Raw genomic sequence first — 18,152 nt, forward strand, 5'->3', positions numbered from 1 at the left:
TGGGAGGACTGCAGAGAAATCACCGAAACCATAACACTGCCGTGACATTCGTGTCCCCGACAAGTGTGTGTTCACATCTGACCACGACAGTACAGCTGAGCCGGATTGTGCTAAGAAGGTCCAAAGTTTAAAGAGCAGCATGCGCCATGAGATTACAACACTATCACGTTCATCTCAATCCAAGCCCTTCTGTACTATGGTGTCAAATTAATCATTATGGGTACGGAGAGAAGCGAAGAAGGGAAGACAGTAAGAGATAGAGAAAAAGCTGTGGGGACAGAGGAATTGACACAGCATGAGGAGCGAAGGGGAGGGAAAGTAACAGATGGACTTGGGAGGATTAGAGGAAAATCTGGGTGGGTTTCTGATGGAAACTCACTCAGAGTGTTGAGGGACTGCAGCGGAAAAAGTTGAAACACAAACTGAACCTCATCTGAAGTCCCAGACACGGTAAGTGGATGTGTTTTTATCTCGCTCTGCAGGTGTTGTCTGACCTAAAGGTGAGCGCTTACATCAGCAGCTGGAGATTCTCATCACACGCATGAGCGGAAAGATTTCCGCACATCATGATGAGATGGATATTTCCCCCTGGAAGCACAACAAAGCACACCTCCAGATTTTACTCTGAGAATATTTTAGTGTTTTTATGTGCTGTTTATAACTGTGATCTTCCTCTATGCGCCAGAACCAAAATTAACTGTAAAAAAAATACTAAAACTCTATGTTTAAATGCAGATAAAGTGTCCTGTTTCTGTTTTACATATCACTGCTTTGACTATTTAATTTCCAGATTAAAGGTTGATTTAAATTTAGACTGTTTATGTAAACGGCAGTTTAGCTAAACCAGTTTTAAAATGAGTAAATCCAGGCTTAAATAATGAATAAATAGATTAAGAATAATTTCGGGTTGTGTGAAAGGGAAGGTGGTGACTGTTAGGCAGACAGTTGTCTTCCCTTTAAACAGACACAATTTCAAGGCTTCCATGAGTTGTATTTATTTAGGTTTGGAATAAAAACGTAATTAAGTCCAAAGAGACTTTTCTTACATTCAAGATCGTTCTAAACTTTTGTGCACAACGTACAGTTAGATCAGGGAGAACAACAAGCTGGTAATATGAGTTCAATGTGTGCATTATCACTTTGCAAAACAAGCTAATTTGATGGACCAAAATAAGTATTATTCCCTGGTTAATAATGACATAAGAAGTTCTAGTGACAACAATTGATTAAAATGAGGATATGTGTGTGTGTACAATCATTGTAAGGATCAGAAAATCTGTGAAAGTCTCTGATAAAGTCACCTTGTGCTGCTAAACTTCCTTACGGACGGCTGTAATGGAAATCCCAACAAGTTCTGGGAGTTGCGGCTAAAATGATGCAGCAGGGTGAAGCAGACAAAATGTGTGGAATTAAGTCATTTTCAAACTTAAAGAAAAAGGAGAAGACGGAGAAGGTGTTGTGGGCTTTTCCCATATTAATCCACATAATCACAAACAGGATCAGTTCTGTGATTTGGACATATTTCTTGGTGCTTTTATCACAATAAACAGTTATTATAAGACCACATGCTCATATTTACTTATTGCATATCCAGTTTTTATACAAGCATTTGTCATTTGCAGACAATTGATGCACTGATAGACTTGTCTGGAGATTCGTCACATGCATGAATAATGAAATATGAATAAATTTGTTCTGCTTGCAGTGTGGATGCAAGCACCAATAAGCTGTAAAAATCATATTCCACAATGATAGAGGACCCAAACACTGCTGACAAGCCAAACTTTATTTAAACAAACTAAATGTGCTGCCAAGGCAGGAATCCAAGAAACTTCGACTAAACAAGAAACTATGCAGATGTGAAAAAAGCACAGACTGTAATGAAGAAGCTGTGACGAGGATCTGGTAAAGAGCAATAGAAACCAGCACAGGGATGTAACAGCCATACAGCTGCGGGTTGTTAATATTAGTGCACTGGTGTCACAATGCATTATAACTCAGTCAAAACTACTAAATTGAAGAAGGGTAAGAAACAGAGACACTCGGCTTAGTTTGCTCCTTAATTCTTTGGCTCCTCATCTTCAATATCTGATAAAAAACTTCACTTTTGAATATTTTAAACTAAATTTCAAGCAAACATTTCTGAAAACTTTGAAATCTCTGTTTTAAATCAGAGAAAACTTCTTCAGTCCTGATTTGCTGTAAGATTTTTTGTCTTTAAGTGGGACCAGCTTGAGACCAGCTCAGGTTTTATGGAGAACAAACAAGATGCAGCTGGGCTTCTTTCTTTCTGTTCTAAGCGATGTTTTGGCTTTAATCCACGAGTCCCCCTCGGTTCTAAGTGACTTGAGGAGTTGCACTTCAGTTCTTATAAATGGTGGGGTCACATAAATCAAGGTGCAAATTATGTTGTAAAAATAATGGCTGCTTTAAAAGTGAAACACTTTTCACTTTTCTCTCAAACCACCTGTCTTCTATGGGTCTCTTATCCATTCCATGGAAGTACACTGATGAGACTTGACCAGAGGAGCTACGTCTCCTGTATTCAACCAGCTGCATTAAGCATAGGTGTCATCCCATGACGTCACTTTTCAGCTCAACATAACGGCTTCCAGGCATCCCTCCTTCGATATGTATGTGGATGGGTTGGCAACTTGACGGTTCAGTGATGATCTGACAAGAAGTCAAATGCTTGAAACTCCCCACCGGTCACTGAGAACTGAGGGGGACTCTTGGATGAATATAGATGTCTTCAAGAACCAAAGATGAAATCTAGTTCCCTTCTGTTTAAGATTTTAGGATTATCATGACAAGGATAACTGACAATCTAATCAAACATGTCTCAAACTTTCCTGATGATTTCATCCAGATGAAAAACTTTTCCCTCTTTTTCCCCATTTTAGGAGATCATCCAGAGCAAGACAGCATGAGGGTCGTCAGGCAGTAATCTCAAGATTAACACAGATTACAGAACCCAGAGGTAGGCCAGAGATGTGGGACTAATCACTCCTTCGCGAGCTCAATCCCTCCTGAAGAGGTGAGGCAACAGTCTGAAGACGGGGATGTGCTGTGGGTTTGGAAACGATTAGTTGCAAAATCCGCAGGATAAGATTTAGAAGTTCATCTTCGTCCAAGGGGGAAACGTCAGCAAAACAGAGACAGATATGAAACATGATAGGGTGTGAAACATGGGCTAGATTTGATGAGTCAAACTTCCAGAAGAAAGAAGAGTCTGGAACTGAACTCTAATAGCCAGCTTTGCTTTTCTTTGTAATTATAAATTTGTGTAACTGACACTGCAGCAGGAGCAGAGCTGGAGCTCCTCACCCGACCTTTGGCCTGCACATCTGTCCACTCTTTCTTGTGCTGGAAGAGATTAAATCCCGGCGCTTCATCTTTCTTTTCATCGCTGTGCTCCGACCTCGACTCATAGAAAACTCTCCTTTCTCAAACCCCACCCTCCTTCCATCTCTCCACCCATCCACTCATTAACATCCCCTCTGACCTTTGCTCCACTTCTCAACCATCCCTAATCTCCTCCTCTTGCCATATATCTCTTTTCTACCATCCTCCATGAATCAATTGCCCCAGCAACTGCTCATCAACGTGCTTGACTTATGCTGGATTCGTCATTGCGGTGTCATGGGAAACCCCTCACTCCTCTGAGCCACATCGGCTGGTCTGCAGAGCCAGTCGGGCTCTTGCTGCCATCTTTTCTTGGACCGAAGCACAGTGACCATCTGCCTGATTTCTCCTCTGGGGTTTTGTCGAATCGAAATGCAAAAATGTTGGAGAAAATGTCCAGACGTAACCGCTCCCTGCTGTCGCTGGTCCTCACCTCTTTGGCCCTCACCCTCTCCGTCTCAGCGTTCTGCACCTCCTACTGGTGTGTGGGGACGCACAAGGTGGTGAAGCCCATCTGCCTGTCGCCGGTCAAGATGAAAAACTGTGGCAAGAACAACAGCCAGCCATACACCACAGGTGAGGGTGGGAAGTGCTGCCAAATCACACACTTCCGCTTTAATGATTAAAAAAAAAAACGTAATGAAAGATACCTGTAATTTACTTTGGTTTTATAACACAACAATTGCAAAAATCAGCAGTTCAGTTGCAGTTATATCTACATTTGACTTGTAATCCAGCCTGTAACTGGAGTCATTAAATGCACTGTAAAAGTGTCTTTGATTTAAGTTTTTTCAGGTAAATTTCAGACAGAAATTTAAATGTAATGTGTACATTTTCAAATGTTAAAAATTCTGTCATGATAAAACTGCCCTGCTTCTCAGCGTGGCGTAGAGTAACTCCTGAAAGTGGCAATTAATCACATAAATAAAGCTCCCCCTTGTGAGTCCGGACATACCTTCTGTGAAGCTAAATGAACCAACTCCCTGCTTAAAGAAAACTAACTTTATCTGGAATTTATCTGGTGTTCTGAAGTCCCAGCTTCAACATATTTACACAGCAGTCATATTCCTAGTGTCTTAAACTAGCCACAGTGTCATAAGCCAGCCACAAACATTATTAGATTTACATGAAATCTGAGGTTTGCTCAACAGCATGATGTATAATTCATGGATGTTCTCTAATGCCGAATAGTGGACTCAGAGGTGATCTGATAAGTCCAGGCCTGAGCAAATCTACATGCTCAGGCCGTTATAAATCTCTTGAACAATGTTCATAAAAGTGTGAGAGGTCATTCTTAAAGCTTTGATTTTTATACATTTTTCAAGGGAGATTCCCATAATCCCAGCTTTGTTCTAATCTCAGCGCTTTGTATCTGTGGCTGTATTTTCTATGGATTTTTTTGCGTTCTGTAAATCGCTCAGTTTTAATCCTATTTGTTTTCCATGTAGGTTACAAACAGAGAAGATGACTTATAGAACATTGTTGCAGGCTGTGACCCAGACAAGCCTCATTTCAGGCTTTTTTCAGTGTTTCTTGGCTCACTTTTCTCATACTCCAGCAGCTCTGTCCTCTTTATCGCTGCTCTGCAAAAAATAGAAATAATCATGTAATCGTGATTAATGATTCAGTTTAAGTCCATCCTCTGTTTAACTCCATTTACTTTCTCATCACATTCACCTCTATTTCTACCATCTTTCCTTATCCAGAGACCCCAACTTCGGATCCCAGGGACCCGGCCACCAACATGACGCTGTCTCCTCTGCAGAGGGAAGAACTGGCTCGAATAAGGAAGAGGCAGCTGACCAACGCTGTCCAGTACATCTGGGAGACGGGCGAGGACAAGTATATGTTGAGATACTTCCACACCGGCTTCTGGCTCTCATGTGAGAAACACAACGAAGGTCTGTGTCTGAGGGAGCAGATGATCTGAACAGGGACTTTACATGAGGATTAAACATTATGGAAGTTATACTGAGGCAGTGAAACTCACAGAGAAATATCTGCTGTAAATACTAACTGATAAAACCTTCTAAAAACAGCTTCTGTGATAATATATTTGCAATAATATTCCCTCAGTCATAAGACAGGAGGTCAGGTAGTTAAAATAAACTATTTATTTACAAACTTAACATTAACACTCAGCTTGGTGAAGAACACATCTGTTGTGCTGCCTATAAGAATGTGTCAGTATGGTTTATTCACAGAAGAAATGTGGTTTCACTGTGTTTTAAGACTGTTTCAGCTGTCCAAGTTAAACAAACTGATCAGTATTATGGCCATTTTTTCTTTTTCGCATTTTAACTGGATCAAAATGGTGAAAATAAAGCTCAAATTATATACATATTTTTTAGAATAACGTTGAACTGGGCAGAGCAAAATCAGCTCCTCTGGTCCATCAAATTCAAGTTCAGTGAATGAGTCGAAGCTGTTTTCTGCAGCTGAAAGACAAGCTGTTTATTTCTGGCCAGCTAAAGCCTGACCATACCCTCAAAATTAAAGAAATTACACTCACAATTTGCGTAATTTCTCTCACGTTGGGCAAAACAACACATTCTTATTCTAAACTTATCTTAATATGACACCAAGTCAAGTTCCCCTTATCATCACTTTTCAATCCACAAGGACCTGTGACATTTTATCAGTTATCCTTTTGCAGAGGTAAGTGATGCACTGGCTGCTTTAATACGCTAACGCTAACAGGAAAACGTGATTTCACAGTACTGAACCATCAGCACCTAACATGGACTGCATTAGGAGGGCAGGAGAGGCGTTAGATACCAGACTGCCAAGGTTAGGAAACCATCAAGGTGCCAAAATACACAAGAGGATCAATTTTATTGTCAAATGCTTTATCAAGATGTTCCATGTAGCCATGGTGAGGAATCCAGCAACTTTTGCATTAACATGTCGGGAAACCCTGCACGTCCGTAAGTGAAGTCACCCACATTCAAAACGTTTTTTTATGCAAGATACTTTATCCCTGATTTGGCCCAGCATCCAATCCTTCAACTCAAATCAAATCCATCTCATGTACTGCTACATTAGCCCTGAGAGAGCAGTACATACCAGTTTTATAATTTCCCCGTTTTGCTTTGAACAGGCAAAGTTTTTGGATTAAAGATGCAGTAAATACACAAACTAATGCCAAATACTGCAAATAACACAAGTGATGGACATGGTTGGCTCATACCTGCTGTTGAGACGAGAGGCCAGAATGAGCAAAAACAAGTGCCAAAAACACTCTCAGTGCTCAAGTAGAGACATGATTACTGTTGAGATAGACTTATTATTTGTTGTGACTCAGCTGTAGTCTTTAAGAGTCTCTTTATCTCTTACTCAAGATCAACTTGTACAAAACAGGATTACTGTTCCCGCAGGATTTACTGACTAGAAAACAGTTCAAAGTGTTTTTTATGTCAGTGGTTCCCAACCTGGGGATGCGTGAGGCTTTTACTGTACAATTCACATATATAAAATCATCACACATTTATCAGATTATCAAAAGTCTGTTTGAGGATGAAGCGCCGCTATTACACAGGGGTGCATTGGTTATATACTAAAATAAATCTTGAATGAGCTCATCTACAACTCTGAACAAACAGCTGACTGACGGATTTTCTGATAAACTGCAGGTTAATGTTTAAAAAAGATAATATTGAGTCAACGTAATGTCTACTGCAGATTAAACAATCTGGTGGAATTGTGCATATTTGTGCACCGATTTACTCCACATATAAACAAGCTTTGTGAGGAAATTAAGTCTAATTTTACTCATGTTGCTGCTTTCTTATCAAAGGAATCATGAGTGTGAACCTATAGATTTCCAGTCACAAAGATGTCGAATACCTTGGCTGTTATGATGCGCTTGTTTACCCTCAAGCTGATTCACTGTCAAAGAAATATAGTCTGGGGAATGAGAACAAAAAGATTTGGACTGTCAAAGGACATGTTGTTCTAGGAAAAAGGTTGATTGATGTGTAACTCAGCTGAGCCATTAATCATGAGGGAATGCCTGCTAAGAGCGATAAAAAACAAAAAGCAATCAGAGGCTTGTGTCCTCCCAGTTGAAAAATGTGACAGTGATTGGTTGATAGTCAGCTGTTTAAAGCAGATTTTCAGCCTGAAGTTTGATCTTAATATCATCCACCCATAGGAAGATGAGCTTGTGGGTTCAAACCGGGTCTCTTTATCATATTTCCAGGATTTATATAAACTGTAAAATTCTTAGCATTTGGAGGAGATTACATTGCATATGCTATCCTCAATGCAAACTTTTGATGTTGCCCGAGGTTTGAAGAGGGAGGTTCAAATAGTGAACATCACAACCGCACAGTTATCAACATAAAAGTCTAAATTTCTCAAATTTCTGTGGGACGTTGTTGTTCTCAGGTGACGATCAGGAAGAAAAGTGTCGCAGCTTCATTGAACTGACACCAGGAGAGACACAAGGTTGGTTCAGTACCTGGTCTCAAAGCATAAAATGTGGAAAATACACCTCATATTCCAGTAAACATGGCAACGGTCAACGGCTTTCGTGTCCTATATTCGTTTCCCTCTGACGCTTCCAGGTGTGCTGTGGCTGTCTGTCATCAGTGAGTTCATGTACATCGGTCTTCTGGCGATGGGTTTCCTGCTGATGTGTGTGGAAGCGCTTTGCCTCTGTACCAAAAGGGAGATGAGCTCCCTCAAAATCAATGCCTACGCCGCCATGTGCACCGTCCTCTCAGGTGAGGATACACAGCACTTTCTGCTAAGCTGTTACTGAACGTCATTCCTCAAAGAGGGCATACTTTGGTTTGGGGGCTTTTCGCCTTCTTTCAATGTGCTATGCTGTTTTTGTTGTGCATGTTGGCCGCTGTCCTGCAGGTTTTAGATGTTCCGTGCTTCAACCCACACCTAAGTCAGATCGATGCCACATTAGCTGGTTCGTGCATAATTTAATAATCTTTTGAGGAGACCCATTTAATCTGAATCAGGTGTGTCGAAGCAGGGGAACTAAGTGACTAAAATCCCCACTGGGATAGCAGCACACCTGCTCCCTGCTCCAGCTCCTTCAGATTGGATGGATTCTACTCGTGTGCACCAATTTTTAAGTCATGTCACAGATTCCCAACCGGATTTAGGTCGGGGTTTTCCCAAAACCATTTCAACACATTTAAAAATTTCCCCTTAAACCAATCAACTGTTGCTTTGGCAGCAGGTTTAGAGACAGTTTCCTGCTGGAAGGTGAACCCCCTTCCCACTCTTAAATCTCTGACAGACTGATATTTTTTTCCCTAAAAAATATCCCTGTATTTAGCACCATCGATCATCACTTCAATTCTGGCCAGTTTACCAGTCCCTGCTGATTGGAAAAGTCCCCTGGCATGATGCTGTCGCCACCATGCTTCACTATGGGGATGGTCTTCTTGGAGTGATAAGTTGGGTTTGCGCCATTTTAGTCTCATCTAACCAGAGGACCTTCTTCCACATGTTTGGGGAGTCTCCCACATGCCTTTTGGTGAACTCTAAGCTTTTTTATTCTGTATATTTCTGTGGAAAAAGGGCTTTTTCTCTAGACAATTTTCCATAAATCCCAGCTTTATGTAGTGTACAGCTTATAGTGGTCCTAAGGACGGGTACACCAGTCTCTAATCTGCTTCCTCAGGGTTACCTTTGCTCTTTTTGCTGCCACTCTAATTAAAGCCTTCCTTGCCCAGTTTGTCAGTTTGTCAACCTACTCTTGGCATGATCTTTCTAGAGAGCTCCTTGGTCTTAATAGTGACGCTCGCTTGGTGGTGCCTTTTGATTAGTGTTGTTGCAGACTTTGGGGCCTTTAAGAACAGATCTATATACTAAGATTAAGACACTACTAAAACACCCAGATTGGACCTCACTGGTCATTTTTTGTTCCATATTATCCTCCAAAAATCCACTCAAATTACAGGTTATAATGCAAAAAAAAAAATAGGAAAAACACCTAGGGAGGATGAATAATTTTACAAACCACTGTAATAAGTAAGGAGAACGCAGTCATTGTTTGTCATTCAGTTTTTTGAGTTTGAGTTCAAAATGGTTGTAGTCATGTAAACACTGTGGACTCTTAACCAAATTATCTAAATGGGTTAAACTCTCTTCCCCTCCTCTGCCAGGCTTGATGGGGATGGTGGCTCATATGATGTACACAACAGTGTTTCAAATGACTGTGAGCATTGGGCCTAAAGACTGGAGGCCACAGTCCTGGGACTATGGGTGGTCTTTTGCGTAAGTTGGTTTCTTTTAAGTCAAAGTAAATATCCTGTATAAAATCTAATGTTTAAAATCAATTATTCATTGCATCAACAGGTAGAAAAACAATAACATTTTAAGAAAATCGATTTATTTCATATAAACTGCTGTGGTTCATGGATACATTTGCAGAGGAATAGAGAGTATTTTTTGCAGTTGTGGCAACCAGTATCATTCTACTTTGGCAGAATTAGTGTTGCAGCTGTTGCATCTCCATCCATTTTATTTCAACTTCCCCGTACCGAAGCATGGGAGTAAATTGTACAAATGCATCCCAATCAATGGCAAAATCTATTGGTAGGTCATCTGCAAACAATGCTCACATTTGTTTATCTTAATCTTTCCTCCTCCCAGTCTGGCGTGGCTTTCATTCAGCTGTTGCATGGCAGCCGCAGTGGCAACCCTTAACTCCTACACCAAAACTATCATCGAGATGAAGCACCGGGCCAGGATGAGATTAGAGGAAGCCCGAGCTCTTACCAGCGTCCCCTCCTACGAAGAGGTTGTTCAAGCTGGAGGAGGAGGGCTTTATTCCGTCAGCCAGCTGATTCAGCTCGGACAGCAGGGGGCACTCATAGATCCGTCGTGGCCCAGAGGAGTCGGACCAGCTGTCGGACCTCTGGCATGCAGTGCTGGGGGAGTGCTGCTGGTTGGAGGAGGAGGAATTGGAGTTGGTGGTGCAGGAATGGGAGGAGTTGGAGTGGGAGGAATGACGGCCATGGCAGGCGTTGGAGGAACTGGAGTTGGGATGGGATTGGGGGGAGTTGGGGGAACGATGGGAGGACATGGAATGGGTATGGGAGGAGTTGGGGAAACTATGGTTGGACATGTAATGGGTATGGGCGGAGTGGGGACAATGGGAGGACATGGAATGGGTATGGGAGGAGTTGGGGGGACAATGGGAGGACATGGAATGGGTATGGGAGGAGTTGGGGGGACAATGGGAGGACATGGAATGGGTATGGGAGGAGTCGGGGGAACAATGGGAGGACATGGAGCGGGAATGGGAAGGCTGGTTGACCCTCATGGCATGGTGGTTGTAGAGGGATGCGGCGCTGAAGGATGTGAAGAGTGTGAACGGGAGATGGATGAGATAGATTACGCTCTGCAGGAAGACAGGGAGGACTCTCTCTGCTAAGGCAAAAATCTGAAAAAAGTGTCAGAAACTACAAGCCCTGAACAAATACCTTGAAATATATTTGTTAGTTTCTTGTGCAAGGGTGTTTTAAATGTCTGTATAAAACATTTCAAACTCTCATAATGAAAATGCATGTATCATCAGTCAAACAAGTGACTATGGTTTGTTTGGTTTGAGTGTCAAAGAGTCAATGAAATCAATGGCTGCTGACTGTTAGATCGGCTGGAAAACAGGGAAAACATGTTTAAAGTGGGGAAGAACTGTTGTGGGATTAACTGTACCAACAGATTCTCTAAGAAAGCACAGTGATCCATGTGTATCATCTTTTGACAGAACATGTAACCTAAATGATTTTACACTTGATGGATTTTGGACGAGGGTTAGATGATAGCTTCAGAGTAACATTAGAGTTCCCAAAGAGCATATGTTAAATCTTTTCCTAATGTTTTAAATCAAGGGGGTAACGGGTACTTTAAACACTGACTTAAAGAATATGTTGAAATTTTGACCATCTTGCATAACAAATTGTAGAAAAACCTGTTTGTTATACAACAGTATAACCAAGTATCCAGATGTTTATATGCCTGCCCAAGTTGTCAAGAAGGTCATAAAGATCCTTGATGAGGCCAAAAGTCCTTAAAGGGGACATATTATGGGAAAAAAATCAAGTTTTTCTGTTCTTAAGAGCATAGATTTGAGTGTCTGAACAGCAAGTGAAAACTCCCGAAAACAATTAAGTCCCCCCTTTTATTTAGAAGTTCCTCAATCAACGAGCCGTTCTGATTTTCCCTTCAAATTTACGTCACTCACTAAGTCCACTCCACCTCCTCTGCTAAGCCTCGACCTCTGAGCCCGGCTCGCTCACATCCACCCTGCTGGACGAATAAAGCCAGCTTCTGGTGGAAATGTTCTGCTGTCAGCTGCACTGAGGAGCATGCATCTTCCATCTCCCGGCAGCCTCAGAGGATATGAGAGCCCAGCGGATAAACTATATTTGAGGGTAATGTTTCAGCAGAGTTAGCTACAGACTGTGTATGTGCAGCAACCACTTTTCATCCCACTGTTTTAAAGGGGAACTCCGGTATTTTTAAACCTAGACCTTATTTCTGGCATGAAATACGTTTATCTACTCACCGAGAACAGTTTGGCAAAAGTCGGCGTCCTTTGACAGCAATTTAGAAAACTCGTGATCAGCATATATCCATATAACGAAGTCAATGGGGCAGGGACGATGCAGTCTCTAAATAAGGCATTATCTGCCTTTATTTCACCAATACTTTAAGAAGATTGAATGAACGAACGTGTACTATAGCTCTGTTAGCTCATTAGTGTTGTTATGCGGCTACTTGTGGCTATAGGAGAGCTAACGGATTTCTACACAGGCACTCTACTGGGACCACTTCATCCACACGCCCCCCTGGAGCACAGTTTATTTACTCCTTTCTCTGTGACAGTCGGCTAACTTCACACAGAGTTTGCTATTGCTAGTTTTGAGCAACATGGCAGGATATTTATCAGATTTTGACAACATGAACGATGACTTTGAGTACGATGGACGTTCTTACCGGAGTGAATGAGCTGTGCTGCAGCCTGTGTAGAAATCCCTCCGTTAGCTCTCCTATAGCCTCAAGTAGCCACATAACAGCAGCTATGCGGTAACAGAGCAATAGTACATGTTCGTTCTTTCATTCTTAAAGTATTGGTGAAATATCCATCCATCATCTGCCGCTTATCCGGGGGTCGGGTCGCGGGGGCAGCAGCTTGAGCAGAGAAACCCAGACGTCTCTGTCCCCGGCCACTTCTTCCAGCTCTTCCGGGGGGACCCCGAGGCGTTCCCAGGCCAGCCGAGAGACATAGTCTCTCCAGCGTGTCCTGGGTCTTCCCCGGGGTCTCCTCCCAGTGGGACGTGCCCGGAACACCTCCCCAGGGAGGCGCCCAGGGGGCATCCTAACCAGATGCCCGAGCCACCTCATCTGACTCCTCTCAATGCGGAGGAGCAGCAGTTCTACTCCGAGCCCCTCCCGGATGACTGAGCTTCTCACCCTATCTCTAAGGGAGAGCCCAGACACCCTGCGGAGGAAACCCATTTCGGCCGCTTGTATTCGCGATCTTGTTCTTTCGGTCACTACCCACAACTCGTGACCATAGGTGAGGATGGGAACGTAGATTGACCAGTAAGTAGAGAGCTTCGCCTTCTGGCTCAGCTCCCTCTTCACAACGACGGGTCGGTGCAGAGCCCGCAACACTGCAGACGCCGCACCGATCCGCCCGTCAATCTCCCGCTCCATTCGTCCCTCACTCGTGAACAAGACCCCGAGATACTTGAACTCCTCCACTTGGGGAAGGATCTCATTCCCGACCCGGAGAGAGCATTCCACCCTTTTCCGGCTGAGAACCATAGTCTCGGATTTGGAGGTGCTGATTCTCATCCCAGCCGCTTCACACTCGGCTGCGAATCGCTCCAGTGAGAGCTGAAGGTCACGGCCTGACGACGCTAACAGAACCACATCATCTGCAAAAAGCAGAGACCCGATTCTGAGGTTGCCAAATCGGACACCCTCAACGCCCTGGCTGCGCCTAGAAATTCTGTCCATAAAAGTTAGGAACAGAATCGGTGACAAAGGGCAGCCCTGACGGAGTCCAACTCTCACCGGAAACGTATCCGACTTACTGCCGGCAATGCGGACCAAACTCTGGCACCGGTCATACAGAGACCGAACGGACCCTATCAAGGGGTCCGGCACTCCATATTCCCGGAGCACCCCCCACAGGACTCCACGAGGGACACGGTCGAACGCTTTCTCCAAGTCCACAAAACACATGTAGACTGGTTGGGCGAACTCCCATGCACCCTCCAGGATCCTGCCGAGGGTATAGAGCTGGTCCACTGTTCCACGGCCAGGACGAAAGCCACACTGCATCTCCTGAATCCGAGGCTCGATTATCCGACGGATCCTCCTCTCCAATACCCCCGAATAGACCTTACCAGGGAGGCTGAGGAGTGTGATACCCCTATAGTTGGAACACACCCTCCGGTCCCCCTTTTTAAAGAGGGGGACCACCACCCCAATCTGCCAGTCCAGAGGCACTGTCCCCGATGTCCACGCGATGCTGCAGAGGCGTGTCAGCCAAGACAGCCCTACAACATCCAGAGCCTTGAGAAACTCAGGACGGACCTCATCCACCCCCGGGGCCTTGCCACCGAGGAGCTTTTTGACCACCTCGGCAACCTCAGCCCCAGAAATGGGAGGCCCCGTCTCCGAGCTCTCCGACTCTGCCTCTTCCGAGCACGTGTTGGTAGGATTGAGGAGTTCCTCGAAGTACTCCCCCCACCGACTCACAACATCCCTAGTTGAGGTCAGCAAAGCCCCGTCCCCACTGTAAACAGTGTTGACTGTGAGCCGCTTCCCCCCCCTGAGACGCCGGATGGTGGACCAGAATCTCTTCGAGGCCATCCGGAAATCGTTCTCCATGGTCTCACCGAACTCCTCCCAGGCCCGAGTTTTTGCCTCAGCAACCGCCGAAGCCGCAGCCCGTCTGGCCTGTCGGTACCTATCAGCTGCTTCCAGGGTCCCACTGGCCAAAAAGGCCCGATAGGACTCCTTCTTCAGCTTGACGGCTTCCCTCACCACTGGTGTCCACCAGCAGGTTCGAGGGTTGCCGCCACGACAGGCACCGACCACCTTACGGCCACAACTCCGATCAGCTGCCTCGGCAATGGAGTCACGGAACATGGCCCATTCGGGCTCAATGTCCCCCACCTCCCCCGGGATATGGTTGAAGCTCTGCCGGAGGTGGGAGTTAAAGCTCCTTCTGACGGGGGATTCTGACAAACGCTCCCAGCAGACCCTCACAATACGTTTGGGCCTGCCAGGTCTGATCGGCATCCTCCCCCACCAGCGGAGCCAACTCACCACCAGGTGGTGATCAGTTGACAGCTCCGCCCCTCTCTTCGCCCGAGTGTCCAGGACATACGGCCGCAAGTCCGATGATACAACCACAAAGTCGATCATCGAACTGCGGCCAAGGGTGTCCTGGTGCCAAGTGCACATATGGACACCCTTATGTCTGAACATGGTGTTCGTTATGGACAGTCCATGACCAGCACAGAAGTCCAACAACATAACACCACTCTGGTTCAGATCAGGGGGGCCGTTCCTCCCAATCACACCCCTCCAGGTCTCACTGTCATTGCCCACGTGAGCATTGAAGTCCCCCAGCAGAACGAGGGAGTCTCCGGTAGGAGCATTCTCCAGTGCCTCCCCCAGAGACTCCAAAAAGGGTGGGTACTCTGAACTGCTGTTTGGCGCATAGGCACAAACCACAGTCAGGACTCGTCCCCCCACCCGAAGGCGGAGGGAGGCTACCCTCTCGTTCACTGGGGTAAACCCCAATGTACTGGCACACAGCTGGGGGGCAATAAGTATGCCCACACCTGCTCTGCGCCTCTCACCACGGGCAACTCCAGAGTGGAAGAGAGTCCAACCCCTCTCAAGAGGACTGGTTCCAGAGCCCAAGCCGTGTGTCGAGGTGAGTCCGACTATATCTAGCCGGAACCGCTCAGCCTCGCGCACCAGCTCCGGCTCCTTCCCCAACAGAGAGGTGACATTCCACGTCCCAAGAGCTAGCTTCAGTAGCCGAGGATCAGACCGCCAAGGCCTCTGCCTTCGGCCGCTACCCAGCTCACATCGCACCCGACCCCCTTGGCCCCTCCCACGGGTGGTGAGCCCGTCGGAAGGGGGACCCACGTCATCATTTCGGGCTATGCCCGACCGAGCCCCATGGGCACAGACCCGGCCACCAGGCGCCCGCTGCCGGGCCCCACCCCCGGGCCTGGCTCCGGGGGGAGGCCCCGGTGTCCCACATCCGGGCAAGGGATCACGAGGTCCAAATTTTTTGTTCATCATAAGGGGTCTTTTGAGCTGTTCTTTGTCTGGTCCCTCATCTAGGATCTGTTTGCCTTGGGTGACCCTACCAGGGGCTTAAAGCCCCGGGCAACATAGCTCCCAGACTCATTGGGGCACGCAAACTCCCCCACCACGATAAGGTGACAGCTCAGGAGGGAGCATTGGTGAAATAAAGACAGATAATGCCTTATTTAGAGGCTGCATCGTCCCAGCCCCATTAACTCCAATATATGGATATACGCCGATCGCAAGCTTTGTAAATAGCTTTCGAAGGACGCCGACTTTCGCCAAACTGTTCTCGTGAGTAGATGAACGTATTTCATGCCAGAAATAAGGTCTAGGTTTAAAAATACCGGAGTTCTCCTTTAACAACTTCAGACCAGGGAAATGGAAGTATCTGAGAAATAATTCATCATGCTTAATCTATTTATTAATTTTTTTCCTTTAGCAGCAGCTAACACTAACAGCTTAGCTAATGAGGATGACGTACACCAACTTCTAAGGAGTTATTCTTGTTACTTTCTGAAAATGAACATTATTGTTACCACTTTACTTTGTTAGCTGAAGCTTTCTCGTTGAACAGTTACGTTCTGTAACTCAGACAACCTGCAGCTGTGTGGATAAGGTGTGTTTTCAACACAACGCCAGGCCTTTTCTCACATTCGGTGCTACATCCTTTTTGCCATGTTTGTGGCCATTTGATACATATAAGTCCAAGAATAAACTCTTATTCACTGAGTGTTGGTGAGTTTTGAGACTAAAAATTAAAATAATGTTCGCATCAATACTAAAAGCTGCACAGAGCAGCACAAGTGGGTGTTGATTCTCAGTGGGTTCAACCCTAGCAATGACATGTTAAGGATTTTACTGGTAACTAGTTGCAGTTTCTGTGACTGACACAAAAATGTGTCAGTCACTTTTGTGTGTCAGTGGCTTTTTAAGAACAGAGCTCTCAAGCCCAACAGTTTTAATCCAGCTGGTATTTTTTTTAATGTTAACGGCTGGAACAGCCTCACACGCAAAAACCAAGCTGTTTATGAATCAAATATGTGAAACTTTGTGTTCTCTTCAGTGTTTTTGATGGGATGCTGTAATGTCTCCAGATAAATTAGATCTACTTCTCTCAGCTAACATCTCTGGAAAAGGCTTAAGGAATCTGATTTCATGCTATCACAGTCATAAACAGAACAAGTAGTCAGGATATTAACATTCGAGCTGTATGACATCACCTTTATAAAGCTGAAGGTGGAGAATCAAAATCAAAGAAATCAAATCAAGAATCAAAACCAGAATCAAAGCAGAAATCTTGAGCCATAGGGTTGATGGCTGATTTAGCTTGTGATATGCCTCGTAAGACTTGTAAAAAGTTAATACATTTACATAGAAGGTGATATTTTGACATTAATAACATCTAATAATCACTCCAGTAAAACAAAATTTGTGACTCAATGTTCAAGCTTTATCTTGCAAACTGATAACTTTGTGATGTCAGAGAATAAAGTTTTATGTTTTTCTTGTGAATTTGATTAATTTAACAGAATAATTCTTGAAAATAAACTACTTTCTCTCGGGAATTTTAAGTAGTTTCTCTAAAGCATATTTCAATTTTGGTTTATCTACAGTGGTTTAATGTTTGTTTAACTACAGCTTTGTTCTACACTGAAACCTACAACAGTTGCAGATACTTATGGTTCCCAGAGGATTTGTCCTACTAGCTTTTGTGATCCTCTGACTTTTTCTTTTGCCAGAAGATTCCCTCTTGGGATTCTTAGTGAGATGACCAAATGCCTGCTGCACTAATGACTTTCCCATCAGCCTCAGAAGCATTCTGGTTTCACCAGGCATGGATGACTGCGTGAGAATTTGAGACTCTGTACAGTACGTTTAGTAATAAGTACATCGAGGAATAAAAGAAAAGGCAAGGATCAAACATGACAGCAAGAGATTTGGATATTTGGACAGATGTTTTCAGATGCTGGACAGAAGATTATGTCACTAATCTCCCCAGTCAAGGGAATGAAACCCAAAGAGAGGGCTTGACATAATATAGGCAGTGAGGCAGTGACCTAAAACTGACTTTCAGGTCACTGCCCAGCACTGTATGTGAACAGTAATTAGAAAAGTAATTTAAGGGGTTGGATAATACAGAAGTTATGCAACAGTCACCATATGGAGAGTGAAGAGCTGTTTTATTATTAATCATAAATAGATGTCACGGTGTTTTTAAGTTCAGCCTTCAAATGTATTTATATCATGTTCAATTAACATTTTAAGGTTTTTAGAGGTTCCACTTTCCTATTAAGTAAAGTTAATGTATGGTGTATTTAAGTCACTGAGTAATACTTTTATACAGTTTGACTCAATGCAGTGTATTTTTGTCTGGAGAAGTTTGTGAACCTTAAAACTACGTGCTTCTGACGTTTTTTGGAGTACAA

The 18,152-nt window shown here is 44.3% G+C and overlaps 2 protein-coding genes across 2 annotated transcripts in view; one reads left to right on the forward strand and one right to left on the reverse strand.

The window, feature by feature from the left end:
• Positions 1-18,152, reverse strand: part of LOC140274630 (DLA class I histocompatibility antigen, A9/A9 alpha chain-like) — a 424,015-nt gene that overhangs the window by 166,888 nt on the left and 238,975 nt on the right. The window lies entirely within an intron of this gene.
• On the forward strand, positions 3,786-10,810 carry LOC140275105 (germ cell-specific gene 1-like protein). The gene is made up of 7 exons (XM_072370497.1): positions 3,786-3,981; positions 5,112-5,306; positions 7,795-7,854; positions 7,974-8,132; positions 9,537-9,648; positions 10,027-10,301; positions 10,671-10,810. Exons 1-7 carry the CDS (start codon positions 3,786-3,788, stop codon positions 10,808-10,810), a joined length of 1,137 nt encoding a protein of 378 aa, XP_072226598.1.

Source organism: Leuresthes tenuis, unplaced genomic scaffold, assembly GCF_036924035.1.
Source record: "Leuresthes tenuis unplaced genomic scaffold, fLeuTen1.0.hap1 SCAF_18, whole genome shotgun sequence".
Taxonomy (NCBI): domain Eukaryota; kingdom Metazoa; phylum Chordata; class Actinopteri; order Atheriniformes; family Atherinopsidae; genus Leuresthes; species Leuresthes tenuis.

What these genes read in the sequence shown, in the direction of transcription:
- LOC140275105 (XM_072370497.1), top strand. Translation starts at nt 3,786, where the DNA reads ATGTTGGAGAAAATGTCCAGACGTAACCGCTCCCTGCTGTCGCTGGTC. An exon ending in GACTATGGGTGGTCTTTTGC is followed by an intron (nt 9,649 to 10,026) that starts GTAAGTTGGTTT and finishes TCCTCCTCCCAG; the next exon opens with TCTGGCGTGGCTTTCATTCA. An exon ending in TGTCGGACCTCTGGCATGCA is followed by an intron (nt 10,302 to 10,670) that starts GTGCTGGGGGAG and finishes GAGGACATGGAG; the next exon opens with CGGGAATGGGAAGGCTGGTT.